The sequence below is a fragment of the Echeneis naucrates genome, chromosome 16 (assembly GCF_900963305.1).
Source record: "Echeneis naucrates chromosome 16, fEcheNa1.1, whole genome shotgun sequence".
Taxonomy (NCBI): domain Eukaryota; kingdom Metazoa; phylum Chordata; class Actinopteri; order Carangiformes; family Echeneidae; genus Echeneis; species Echeneis naucrates.
The window spans coordinates 10895163-10909984 of record NC_042526.1 but is presented as its reverse complement, the minus strand read 5'-3'; the positions used below and the strand labels follow the sequence as shown (position 1 = coordinate 10909984).

The following is a 14822-nucleotide window of genomic DNA, read 5'->3' as shown; positions in this document are numbered from 1 at the left end:
AAATATATCAGTTTGCTTTCAGAGAACAGTTTCACTCCTTTCAATTATTTTAATTGCTTTTTAAAAAAAAAAAAAAACTAAATGCATCTTTTGTGCTTTGTGTTTGTGTAGCTGTGATTCAGCAAAATGGTTGTTCAGTATTCATAGCACCACGTTTGGATCAGTACTCTCGGCTTTCATGGAGCCATTAGTATTCCCCAGGCATGTCACCTGCCCTGTATGCAGCTGGCAGCACCAGGACAAACCCAGCAGTCTAACAGAGAGAGACTCATCAGGCCTGCTGATCAATAATGAAGCACAAAATGATCAGCAGTGTAACTTTAACACATGTACATACAGATGTACTGTATGTGTTAACACAATAAATGTCACTCGCTGTGTGTGGTTTCCTGTCTCGTTGTTATAATAACCATTTTTATTCTCATCAGGGGAATACGCATGTGTGTTATTCTAACTTTTGCCTTAATGTGTTTTTATCAGGCTCCAAAGTTTGAGCATCTAAAGGGAAGATATCAACAATCAGAGGAAACTGAAATAATTTACCGGGCCTCACTAAGACAAACCCATCCCTAACACCCCCTCCTGGTTTAGAAAAACACAACTCTGAAAGAGGCCACATTGAAACACAGAGGTCACCTTACCAAACATCCTTTGGACAAGGCCTTTGATGAGCTGCAAACAATGTCTCCCTGTGGCCTGCTGAAGTGGTACAGTCCAAGGTGGAGCAGTTAATAGTGGAGGGAGTTGCAACGGCAGAGAGGGAGGGGTCAGTGTGTCAGGCTGCAGGATGGGGATATCCCTGGCTCACTGCACTGACTCCCCACCTGGTTTCCTCTATTACTGTTAATGAGATACTCAGCCTCACACAACTGGCACACACAATAGAGAGAAGAAAAAGAAAGACTAATTGTGCATGTGTTCCAGTTTTATCAACCTGTTTCTACTTTATCCACCCCTTTTCCACTTTTTTCTTTCCTCCTGAAATGGAAAAACATTTTCACACCAATGATCTCATGTAGATGCGTCCTTTTCTTTTCAGACTTTTTATTTTTGCTTTTCTTTCCCTGTTTAAATCACATCTTATTTAATCCTCTGCAATGTTTTCAACTCAGGTTGGGGAAGGCATCCATCACCAGTGGTCAAACAAAGCTGATTAGAATACTGCAGAGTGTGACACATGTCAGCTCATAATATTATACTCAATGTGCTTTGCATGTTGTCGAGAGCTACTTCCTGTTTGATTGAGCTATGGCATTACATACTGCAACATTTGTGAACTGTTGTTTGTTCACACTGATGTGCTCTTATTTCTCTCGTGAGAGAACGCGGCTATGTGTTCACACTTTTATACATTAGGCTGAATAATATTGACTCAACAGCCTCCAGCCACACATTTTCCTCTGGTGGTGTGACCCTTTAAACAGGGTTAGTACAGGGAGACGGGCGAGAGCAGTGCGCTGCTGTACCGTGTTGGACAGTGTCTCTGGGTAATTGTTTGTCATTTCTCATGCTGCTCTCCATTGACATTGATTTTTAGCTGTGTGCATTGTTTTTCGACTTTTTCTTTTTTTTTTTTTTTGGCTGTTGTTGCTTCTTATTTTTCTCACAGCCGCCCCTCCTTCTTGCCACTCTCCTCATCCCAAAGGCAGGATATCCTGCATGGGGAAGAAGCAAGAGTAAAGACTATAGCAAACACAGGTGGCTGGACTTCCCCCGAGCAGAATTTTTTAACTATCTGTAATAATCACTGTCTTCTACAAGCCATGATTTTATTCTGAGGATGTGAATTGACATGCTGTTGTGCAAAACTTGTCCTCAACAAGTTCAACATCTTTGTAGATAATTTCAGACTTGACAAGATAAACATCTTCAGTTTATTTCACGTTAGAGTGCTTGCGAACAACAGTAGCTGACAGGATCCTTGTGCTCACAGTTGGCAAATAAACTATGATCCACGCTGTTTCCTAGCAACGCAATCCCACTGAAAAGTTTTATGCATATTTTATATCTGGCATTATGTCACATCTGTCATACATATCCATCCACCCTTATTGCTGTGTGCATGTGTAGGCTCTGCCGCATCATATTTAGGATTGAATCCAGGCCAGCTTCCTCCCACTGAATTCATCTGGTCTTGTTTCCTGTGAGAATAGCCCTGTCACTGATCATATTCCCCACACACTGACGTGCCTGAGCCCTTTTATGATATGAAGCAGAGACACAACAGCAAGGCCTTAAAATAACCGAGACACCTCCGTCAGTCTAGAGGCCGTTTCATTTCTATGTGTTCAGTTCTATCGTGTGCTGATAAACTGTAGGCACTCAGTCAGAACACCATGTTTTCAAGCAAGGGGATTTCTTGGAAGAGGAGTTTAGTGTGATTGCCAGCAGCCGCCCCTCAATCAGAACGTGGCTGTACTTGATTCACTTTTGTTAAGTCTTGCTGACTTTCGTGTTCAATTAATCATGCATTTGTTCTCATGTTCCACTGAAGCAGATAAAAAAACAATAGACCCATGGCAGGCAGACAAATATCCAGGATTGTTAAAAAAAAAAAATGGTGTGTGTCTTTCCCAGTGTTGTTCATTTTTCTCCCCGTCTTCCAGCCAAGTAATTGTAGAGGTTGAAGTTGAACTTGTGACTTCCTACTGAAGAATTTTGATCACTATCCCTGTCTGGCAGCCATCTTTGTTCTCATTGCCAAAGTCAGGATCTCTATGTGAGAAAATCTTTTCCCAGAACTGAGAGAGAGGTTTGGAGACGGGAGGGAGAGCAGAAGGCCAGAATGGACAATGTCTCAAATTTTTCCAGTATCTTGCTGTGGTTTTTTTTTTATTTTTTTTTATTTTCTAATTTGTTTGCAACTAGCCGGAGGCTTGTTTGTGTTTGATATTGCCGCACTGGCCCACACACATAAACGCCCCTCTGTAGATTCTGTTGGTGGTAGACGCCATTTACAGTGTCTCCCTGGGGATAAGGTCTTATTTGCATAGTTTGCCTGGAAAACATTACCACTGCTCCATTCCCAGGTTTATCAAATACCCAGTGTCAGTGTAAATGTGTTTGGGGGGAAAAAAGAAAAAGAGGAGGCCACAAGCCAAATTCCTGTAGACAGTCATCAGCAGTCCAACCATGGGAAATTCTTTTCTCACCACTCCATGAATCATAAATGGTGATCAAAATTTTATCTGTCATTCATATTTTCTAGCTCTGACAAGTCTATTGGAGATTTGTATACTTGTTAAATTTAGCATGACACCCCCCGTGCCATGTCACTTAGTCACTGTGCACCATACTGTAAGCTCCTTTCCAGAATGTAATTTCTCTGGTTAAATGAGACCATGACACTGTTTGGTTGGAAATCCGCTATGGTGATTAATTACAGAGATGCGAATGCTTGCACACTTCCTCAGACATGTAGTGTACATCGTAACATACAGACATCTCAAAGGAAAATAAATTGAGAAATATTTCTATGATACATACAAGAATATCCATGATGTAACAATGACATGTTTTTTATGATATCCAAAATGAATGCTAAATATGTAAACACCCTCCCAGATATCAGTTGCCCTGTTGGAAATCATTCAGATGTCCAACACCATAACATGTGAGTCAAAATATCTGATCATTGTGTTGCATTGGGCCAACATTGACGGGCCTACTTGATAAATCTGGCTGGTATCCCTCTAAAATCCTCGAAGTGTGTCTGATTTGTGGCTTGAGCTCCACGTTGGTAGACATGAAAAGATATTTGGAGGTTGTCCCCTTCCACTAAGTGTAGTGATAGGTTTAACTGTGGCATTAGTAAGAAAGATAGAAGGGTTTAAATGTTTTAAATTCAGAGGTTAGGGCCTCAGTATAGAATGGTAATCCCAGAGGATTACCAGGAGAATCTAGGGAATATCTGAGGAAATCCCCCACAGGGTCTCTTAGATCCTCTGCACGGATATTACAACCTCTAACAGTGTGTCCACATATTTACCAAACAGGGGTTTTAAGTTTTCTGTGTGCTTTAACATTTAGAGATGTTTATGTTTCCTTTACATATGCAGGGCATTTTACAGTATCAATAATATTAAGTAGAATGAGAGGGGAGTAATATTATGATAATATGGCCAAACAAGGTGGAGCTTCATCATTTAATTTCCCATGTTGCTTTGGGGAGGTGCCTTCAGACACTAAAATATACAAGTCATTATCGTTCTGAAATGAATTTAGGCTACTATGAAATTTTAAAATTTAAGTCCTTTAACACCTTGAATACTGTGTCTCCCCCAGGTATGCACATCTGTAGGCTAAAGTTTGATTGGGTTGTTCACTTTTTTTTTTCTTTTTTTTTTAATCTCCTGAGCAAAAGCTTTACACCTCCTACCATCATACTCTGGCTCTCCCCGAGGTGAATTAGCCAAATGGAAGACATTCAATACCTCTACAATCACAGGGTTCCCTTTGGATGAGAGGAATTGTGCACAGACACACATTGACGTAGATACACACAGACCACACACACTTGCCAAAGGGCTCTCCCTGTAGATGAGCTGGGTCATTTTTCATTACCCTGGCTTAGAGGAATCAAGTGTGTAGTAATGGAGCACAGTCAAAGTGAGCCAAGGCTACGGAGGGATAAATCCTGACTGTAGAGCACAATGGAGGCGAAGCAGACAGACTGCAGGACAGAGCCTATGGAGGGACATGTAGCTCTTTCTCACTATTTTCCCCCAGAATACCTCAGAGTAGATTCTGGGAAGATGAAGGAAAGGTCTGGAATATGTTGCACTTTCTCTTCTTATCGCTCCACCATTGCCTGTGTTTTCTTTATCATCGTGTCTCAATTTGTCTGCCTGGCTCATCTCCAGTTTATGCCCCCCCCCCATTTCTTAACCTTTTTGCCTGTGAATTTATTACCTTCCTGTCCTCGCTGTGGAAGTGCGTGTTTGTGTTACTGTTACCTCTCCCTGTAATGATCCTGCACACATAAACCCTCCTTAGGCCACATAAGACAGGATAGCTTACTGCCCCCCCCCCCAAAAAAAAAGAAAAAAAAAAACCTGCAAATATGTTGACTTACTAGAGAGACTTCAGGTTTGAACCTCTGGGTCATACCTTGCTGCAGTGTCTTGGCATTGTCTCTGTGTGCTTCCCTGCATTTCTAGCAGAGAGTGCACAGGGGAGACGGCTAGATCTCCCACAAAGTTGTCATGACAACTTTTGTTTGCATCTCGGGCTAGAGAGCACAGCGGAGTGAGGCTGGTAGAACATTTAGGTGCATGAGCTTGTGTTAGTGTCTGTGTGCATGCCTGAAGTCATGGGTTGTGTCCATGCCACTCAGCGAAAGAGGTAAGTGCTTTTAAAAGAGTTATTATATGGGGCTGTAAAACCAGTTCTTTGAGTGATGTCGTTCTGAGGGGTTTTTGGATGCGCGTGCACACACACACACACACAGACAAAATTAGCAGAGAACAGAGAGGATTTAGGTGGTTTGTACTCAAAACCCTTTCTTCCCTCTTCCCTGCTGTTCTGGTCTCTGGGTAGGCCAATAGAATACATTAGCACTGTGACACGTAAATACACACACACACACACACACACACACACACACACAAATACACACGCAAGGCACTGCTTAATATTCAGCATGCTAAATAATTAGGGTGCTTGGTATTCCATCCAGTCACAGGACAGGGGGTAGAGGCCACTGGAGTTCAACCGCTCTGCAGTGCATAGTGTCCTTGAGTTTAGGCCGTGAGCTATATATTTGTGTGTGTGTGTGTGTGTGTGTGTGTCCTTTTGAGAAACGGAATGAGAGTTAGAATATGCAAGCGAAGAAACATTATGAATCAATAAGGTTTAGTGGATTTACAGACATGCAAAAAGTACACAAACACACATTAGTGTACACATTTATGCACAGACACACACTCTGACAAACAAACATATTTATAGAAAACAATATTCTTTGCAGAACCAAATACCTCACTTACATCACATTGTCTTTCTGCGTGTATTGCCGGCAGTATCAATGAACACAGGGCCACTCGGATCTACAGTGATTTTTCACAGTGTAAATTATAAATGAAGAGAGGAGGAAAAGATCCTTCCCTTGTGAATGACATTCTCACACACATTGACTGGCCAGACCCTTACTGTTCAACCCCCATGATCACTAAAACTGTTTCCTTGAGATAGAAAAAAGATCTTTCGACATGGCATCACTTGTATGTGTTTGCCCTGAACTTCTCAGTCTCTCTTGGTAATCTGTCAGTGCTGTGGCCAACCCCCACCCCCACCCCACAATCCTCTGTCCCTCCTCAGAAGCTACTTCAGTTACTGAATCACCTCAGATGTATTTCATCGTAAACACAAAGCAGATGTACAGCCACATTTTTAGAGGCACACCCATCAAAATACACACATAGACAGACACAACAGTGGTGTCTGTAATAGCTTTATCAAAGAAGTGTTCCCTTTTGGCCTGGAATTCAAAGAATGCCTAACATTAGCTGTTAAGGCCAAAACTGATCAGAAGAAAGACAGGCAGTTTCCCCCTCCTTTGCAAAATAGGCAAAGTAGAAATATCATGTCTGAACATAGGCCATCGCCATCAAAACACAAATGCAAACATATTCAAAGTGCTGGTAATAGAAATGGCCTGCATGCAAAGAAACCACAGCGGCCAGTGGTGACCTGGTCTCTAAGCGAAACATAGTGGCTCCGTATCATTACCTCATCAAGGGAGACATTTGCTGTGGTCCACTTTTGGAGCACTTGATAATAAAAATAGCCACAGTTTCTATATGAATCCATGTGTACATCTGGGTAAGAGTAATTTTCTGCCACATAGTTTTGGCATCAGTGAGAGCAAGAGGAAAAAAATGTTTATTATGGATTGAGAGAGGAAGAGAAAGGAAAGCAAACAAGCGAGGAGCGAAGACAGTCATGGATTGCACGCAGTGTACACAGTCAGTTTACAGCACAGAATAAGGCAGGCTGTTAAACTGATGACAGAGTTATGTTGGACTTTCAAAAAATGAATCCAGTGAATTTAAGATGATAAAATGTAACCTTTTAGTGGAGAATTTGAAAAGAATGAAGAGAAAATTTTCAGGCTGTCAGGAATTTGTCGAGCGCTCAGTGATGTTGTGAGTGTTAGAAAATTGAAAAAAAGTAACTGTCTTCTGTGTACAAATGGCAATGTACAAATGGTACAAAATGTTAAAATGAACTTTACAGCCATAGTTAGAAGTTAGAGATGTATTTATGTGGATTCAGCATCATTTCCTTTTGGATCAATAGAAATCAATAGAGCAATAGAAATTAAGAGATGAATTTTTATATTATGCCTATACACTCCACAGCAATTTCCCATTAAAATTTGTTTTTAAAATTAATAAGCATACACTTCCTTCTGGTCTCCTCACGTCAGTTGGAGTCAAAGCTGTGTTTTAGCTAACAATGGAGGGAAATATATTCTGAGAAAACGAGGAGAAACGTTTTTGGTGAAGTCTGGGAACAGAGCTTTATAGTAAAATGAGAACAAAGTAGAGCTGACTACAGAAATATCTGCTTTTTGTTTGAAGTGCCAGTGTGTTTTTGATTTTAAAAACGGCCTAACTGGAACCACATTTCAGTCCCAAAGTCATTCATGGGCAGGGCGGGTGGAGCTGACAAAAACGCACATGCACGCACATACACACATATACTCACTTGAACAAACAAAACAGATTTCTCGCAGTCAGTCATTTCTCTAGACATTCCTGGCTGCCTTTCCGTGACCCTCCCAGCTCCGTCTCCCTCCGCTGCTATATGAAGCACTAGATAGAGAAGAGGACAGGATTTGGCCCAGCTATTACTTTTACACCAGGTTTCAATAGCCCATTGAACTGAAGCTATTGAGTGTTGGTATATACTGTTTTTTTGCTGAATCTCGTGTTGACATCTAATTTGCACCATATGCAGATACTGTTGCATTAAAACTGACGACGAGCCATAAAGTGTATTCAGCCATAATGATCTCAGCACCATAAATCATCATAGGACTGCTTGTGTCAGACCATGCTTTCTTCCAAAGTGACGTGTTTAAGAGTGTGTTTGTTTAGTCTCCATAAATATGGGAGAGCAGCAGACAAAGACAGAAAGCGAGAGCATAGAGTTTGTGTGTGTCAATCTTAACTGCCTACCGCAGCGTTGCACAGTCAGTGTTAAAGAGATTCTCCATCTTGCTCCAATTAACTATTCAGTGCTGTTTATACCACATTCAACCAATATGCATACCTTTTCTAGCACAGAGCATCAACCCTGGTACCCTGCTCGACCCTAAAACCTGACTCTAATACCCACCGCCTGTTGAACCCATCTCACCCGTTTAGATCTTTCCCCTTTGAACCCCTGCTCCATACAAATACACTAGATCAGCACCTCATTGCAACCACCCAGAATAGAAGTAAACTGGCTCCATAACAGGGCTCTCTGTCTGCGTTTGACACCTTGTGCCTCCTGGCAACACTCTCCATAGGCCCTTGAAAGGCAACCATGCGTCGGGAAGTTAAGGGGCAGAAGTGCTGGACAAACAGCTGTGCACTCACTAGCTGCTTTGCTTCCTGTCTTCCTTCCTTTATCCCTCAATCTTATTCAGCATCTCTGGAGGTAGTGACATCCTTTCCATCCAGCATTTTTTGCTCCTCTTTTCTGTCTTTAATTTTGTGCTGGTTCTCCACAGCCTGCATTGTCCCCACTCCCTCCCTCGCATTGGTCAAACAGCAGGGCTCTTGTGATAGCAAACTGAGGAAGCAACCAATAAAGGAAGATATGTATTTAACCAGGGAAAGAGAAGGAGGACTGGGTGTATGCGTTAAAGCCAAAGAAAGAGTCATCTGGAGATGTTTAAGTTGGACAGGCTAGTTTCCGGTGTCTGGAACACGCCAAAAATATCCAGAAACAGGGGGGGAAAAAAGAATCCAGCAGGAAGGGAAAGGATACACCTCCTCATTTCTCATGTGACCTTCAGCAATCTATATAGCAACAACACAGTTCAACGTAAGCACATTAAATGTAATTGCATCTTCATCATGCTTAATGCGGGGGAGAAGAATTCTGCAAATTTAAAACAAACTGGTCCCCATTGTGTTTCACATATGGTGCAGTTTCAATAGGCGCACATGAACTGTATTACACAACAACAAAACTGAAGGTGATCTTCAGGCAACAAACGTTCAAGTCTGCCAGATGCTGATGGTTTAGCAAGCCATATCTTCCACATTCACTATGTATGTACATTGTACATCTGCCACATGTGGCCTCACAGTTTTCATAACATGGGGATTACTCTGTGTAGTATTACAATAATAGAAAACAGGCTAGCCTACATTTGCAGAGTCATTCAAAGACTTTTATTGACAGTAGGTATAAGATTATCCCTGCAGCAGCGCACATTAGTATCTATTTATGGTCCCAAAAACTGGACGGATTTTGTTATGTTAACAACTTGTGGTTTCAACGGCTGCTGCTCCAGCTGTGTAAGGTGAACACAAGTGCCCAATTTAGGTCATAGAAAAAAATAAAAAGAGAGAGTCAGTGTGACGGCTGCAGTGGAATGAAGGCCAGGAATCATTCAAGCAAGCCAAACTTGAGCTTTTGGAGATTTCTGTTTAAAAAGTACAGACAGGAAGTGACAAACCGGAGAGAGAGAGAGAGAGAGATCCAAACGAACCCCCTGTTTTACTGCTAACCATTTCTCAAAGCGCATGTGTGCTGGGCCCTAATATATAACAGGATAGTTGGAGTCACATGAGGTTAGAGGAAACCTTCCTGCCCCACAATGAGAGCAGTCTGTGATCACTGATCGTTGTTTATCAGATGTGGATTCGTTCGTTTTTGTAACAGCAGCCTATTAGTGTGCTCTGCAGACGCACGTCTGTTTGGGTTTGTGAGCGCACGCGCACACACACACACACACACACACACACACACACACACAGACAGAGGTCTGCAGTTTCTCATGACTGAGAGCTGCTCCAGCCGTCCTCCCCCCTCCCCGCCCCCACATCTTGCCTCCATTATGCCCCTTGCTTTCCGAACAGCACAGAGAAACAGAGCCGGCCCCGAGATCCGGCAGGCCGGAACACGCTCCGGTCCGTCCCCCGTTTCTTCCGGTCGTCCCCCGGCTGTCTGACCGGTGGTACGGTCCTCCGCCATCAGCTCTTTCACACGCCGTTAGCGCCGGTGGAGGAGGAGGAGGAGGAAGGGGAGGAAGAGCTGCGGTCGACCGGGACTGGACCCAGAGGAGGGGAGGAGGAGGCGGAGGAGGAGCAGGGGGCGATGAGAGAGCCGGAGCCGGAAAACGCAGCCTGGTGGCCGCTGAGCAGCGTCGAGCTGTGTGCATCTGGAGCGGAGAGGACTAACTGACGGGCACCAACATGGATGCTGACGGATCTCCTCCCCGAGTCCAGCCGGGAAAATGGGTGTTTTTTGACGATATTGTGGCAGTAACACGACTCGTGTCCTTCTGGGATTAATTTTTCCCCCACTTTTTTTATTTTTATTTATTTTTATTTTTTATTTGTCGCTGTTGGAGCCGTGTTTTTTTTTTTTGTGAGTGAGCATTTTGTTTGCAAGGTAACTAAGTCATGATAACGTCACTGAGCGGGCATCACTGTCATCCGTCTGCATGTGTGCAGCTCATCTCTGTCATTTAGCTACCATCATCAGCTATTGTTAACAATGGCAGCTCAAACCAAGGTGCTGGTTCTCCTCCCTTTGGCTCTCTTCTAATCTCCGTTTGTTTAGTGAGTCAGGCCTGAGGAGGCGGTGAGATGGGCCAATTCAAAGCTGCCCATAATAGATCAAACATGCAGCATTCATCAACACTGGACCTCATGTGTTGTCAGATGAACTACATTATAATATTATGTGAACAAAATACACTGGAACTCAGTGTGGTGCTGGCAATGTGTTTGGAATAAACACAAAAGGACTGAGCTTCCTGTAAATAATAATAATAATAATGATAACTGAATGGCTTAACTCTGTTATGGTTCAGCAACACTAAATAAACTCGAAATACTCCACATAAAAAAATGACAAGGTATTCATAGAAACCATTGTTTTCATGGTAGTTAGAAACTCAGCAGTATGTGTCGAATGCCACAAAGTGAAGTTTATGACTTAAACCAATAAGACCCGGCTCTAGAAGATTGGGCTGCCTAATTTTTGCCCTGCAGGCAGTGATTTGTTACCTTGACGTTCAGGTTTGTACTTTTTCCCAGGTGCATCAAGCAGAGTGAAGGTGTGTGTGTGTGTGTGTGTGTGTGTGTGTGTGTGTGTGTGTGTGTGTGTCTGCATTGCAGTTTTAAGTATTCTGCCGACAAGATACCTAAGATGTTTTGAAGTATACTGCTTTCTTCTATCCCAACTCCAGGCTCAGTGATGACACAATGAGAAGAGAAGATTAGTTTAACCAGCTTGAATGTTTTAAGAAATTATGTGTTGACATCCAATCTTGCACCAGCCTTTGATATACTGGCCGTTTTGGCGTTCTTGTTATCTACATTTGGTTATTATGGATTGTTTTTGCACCGCAGGCCGACTACTCAGCTGTCTTGGTAGTAATTAAGATCAGTGTATATGGTGTAAACATGGAAGTTTTGCAGAGGCAATGTAATGCCAAGTCAGGAGAGGAAAACAAAAGGCAATGCTGAAAACGTGTGTGTGTGTGTGTGTCACTGACTGTATGCACAGGTGCACCCAATCTAAACCCTCAACCCACAGGAGATCAATGGTGAGTGGGAGGGTAAACCAAACCCTTCAAAGTAATAAGAAGTCACACACACACAAACACAACCTTGCACACACCAGTAGTTATTCAGCAGAGTTCGCACTGAGGTGAATGTTGAGACACAAGTCTGTCACTTCTCTCCCTCTCTTTTTCTGGTGCCTTCAGCTCTATGTTAAACTCTCACCTCCAACCTGTCACCTTGATGCCAGTTGCATCGGTGAGAAAGTCGGCCTAACAGCAGCCATACCAAATAGCAAGGGCCTCGGGTGGTGAATATGATCCTTCATATGGTGAGAAGTTACAAACCGGTTACACTTGTGTTCATGTTAATAGCATTTGGTCTTTGATGGGAGTTCTCGTGGAATGTTTGGTGACGATGCCTCTCTTTCTTTCTCTTTTATTTCCCTCTTCTCCAACATTTCTTGTCCCTCCATACACCCACACACACACACACATACCCCTTTGCTTCCCCCATCTCCCAGATGTGAGGGAAGTGTGGGAGGAGCCAGGGGGTGTTTGTGTTCCTCAGGGTCCCTGCTTCCTGTTGAACTGTGGAGAAAATGCCACATGTGCTGAAAACACCATGACACATGCACACAAACATACACACGCTGAACAATCTGGCAGGATTTGTTAATCTATTCTTGGAAGTCTAGCTATATTTTCCTGTGAATTTTCTTCCTTGGTGTTGTATTTGTTTGAATTTGATCACACGGTCACCAACTTTCAGACAGGTTTGGAGAAATTGCTTTGTCTGTCCTGTGATGTTTTTGGTCTTGTATGTGACGCATATTTCCCCCCAGTTTACTGTTTCATCATTGCACCTGCTTCATTGTTTTCCAATGGACTTGACAGATGGATATTGTCGTTTTTTTTGTAGCGCTTTTCTCCAAACCTTGCATCAGCAACACAAACACTTGAGTTAACATAGTCAGCAGGCGGATTTGCTCCTTGTGGTCATTGTAGTGCACTGATGGATAATGGATCTCCATCTCAAAAAGGAACACTTGAAATATCCATGAGGAAAAGAGCAGGACAGAACACCGTCTCTACTGGTTAATCCGGTGTAGTTTGCTCAGCCATTCTTGGTTAGTTTTCACTGAGATCTCCTATAGACACATGCACTCCAAGTCTCCAATACATATTACCTGGGAATACATGTTCTTATTTTGACAATTTAAGTGAATTGACTGAATTTTTCTTTCGATACTTGGCTTCCATGTTCATGCCTCATTGAGTCGGATCTGTATCTGTGAGATATTTAATAGATATTAACAAACATCCCTTGTCTTTTTTTTGTTTCTCAGATGACGGAGGGGAGGCGATGTCAGGTCCATCTCCTGGATGACAGGAAGCTGGAGCTCCTCGTACAGGTGTGCCCATCCTCACTCTCCTCTTCTCCGTCTCTTTGCAAATTCTCATTTCCTTAGATCAGATGAGAAGAGAGATCTGGTGTGCTAAGGGACCTGATTACAGCTGACGAAGGGAAATGTGGTCAGCAGTTGGTGACTTTGCACTTTCCTGATGTTCACTTGATCGCTCCACCTACACAAAATCACATATGGGTGTGAGTGCAGAAGACCTTGCGCTTATATTCCCTCCAAGCTATTCATTGAAAAACAGAACAATGCCACAGTCATGCCCTTAACAAAAATCTGCCCCAAATTCATGCTTGTTCATGGGCATTTTCTTTCCTTCCCATTCTGCCCTGAAAACCCAGGATACCTCTGCAATCCATAAATCCACCTTTTTCATTGTTAATCTTCAAATACTAACAAAAAATTAACTCCTACCACTCCTGCTAATCTAAGCCCCCCGCAGGTCAGACTTCATTCCTTTGTCAAGAGAGAAAGACAAGAGAAGGTAATTGCCATAGAATGGAAAAAAAGCAAGAGCAAAATAGAAAGACTGACGTATAAATTCAGGAGAATAAGAGGGAGGGAGGAGAGTGAGATGAGAATGCACGAATGGAGAGACAGGAGATGATATAAAGGGCTGGGCATAGAGAGGAGAAATTGAACGGGGTAGCCAAAGAAAGGTCTGCTGACTTTCTGATTTGATTACTCTGCCAGAACCGATCTTCTCTTTTTGAAGTGGTACTTTTTTCTGCTCCTCTTCCCCTCTCTCTCGTTTTCTCCTCATTTCTCTGACTTTCCACTCTTCAACCTCCATATCTTATTTTGTCACTCAGCTGCCAGCTCCCCTCTACCTGCCTTTCCCTGTCTGTCTCTCCCTCAAAATTTCAAACTCCATATCTTGTCATTCATCCATCCTCTCTTCTGCTCATCATACATCCTTGAGATAAACAAGAAGAGAGATGAAGCGTGGAATAAAAGCTTCACAGTGATCGTTCTTTTGTGTTAAGAATTTTCCGGATAATTTAAGACAAGTTTGAAGTCAGAAAGTGTTTTCTGTTTACCATATAATATAAGCAGTGTTAGCAAATGGTATTATTTGGCAACCATATTAGCGCGAGAGAAATATAGCAAAAAAGCAGGAAGGAAGGATGTTATTAATAAATAACTGCTATTTAAATCAGGACACTGTTGGATCCTGTATTCCTCTTGGTCTCTATCCTCATGTCTCTCTGTTGGGCGGATACATAGTAGGCCAGTAGTGTGACCACAGAGAATTACTCTGTTATTATTAGTTTTCCAGACAAACTAAGCAGTCAATACCTCCACTCATTTGCAAAAAAAGGGAAGGTTTCTTCCTTTTGGGATGACTATAACTCATAAGCGGTGCAAACAGTTGTATTTCTTTTATATTAAGGCAGTTCTCCAGTATTACACGGTCCACTGGGCTATTTCATGTCTTCACTGATCATTTAACAGCACTGTGGTCAAGTCTGCCCCGTTGAGGTTTCCATTTAAGTTCCTGTGTCTGCGCCATATGCACCATCGAGCCAGCAAGCTAGTTTCAGAAAGGCTGGATCTCACTTCTGTCACTGGCTTTGACCAGCTGTTAAATCCCAAAGGTGTCCTTCATGTTTTTCCTTTTCCTTATTCCCTTCCTACTATTTTTGATGGCATGTCCTTTGTGGTCT

The 14822-nt window shown here is 42.7% G+C and overlaps 1 protein-coding gene across 7 annotated transcripts in view; it reads left to right on the top strand.

Moving 5' to 3' along the window:
- frmd4a (FERM domain containing 4A) overlaps nucleotides 1-14822 on the top strand; it is a 72416-nt gene that overhangs the window by 30617 nt on the left and 26977 nt on the right. For 6 of the 7 annotated variants that reach the window (XM_029522568.1, XM_029522567.1, XM_029522566.1 and 3 more), the window contains exon 2: nucleotides 13084-13149. In XM_029522568.1, coding sequence (XP_029378428.1) covers nucleotides 13084-13149 — 66 coding nt within the window. Of the gene's footprint in view, nucleotides 1-10600; nucleotides 10618-13083; nucleotides 13150-14822 lie in introns of those variants that run through there. The other variant, XM_029522569.1, reaches the window with a different exon arrangement.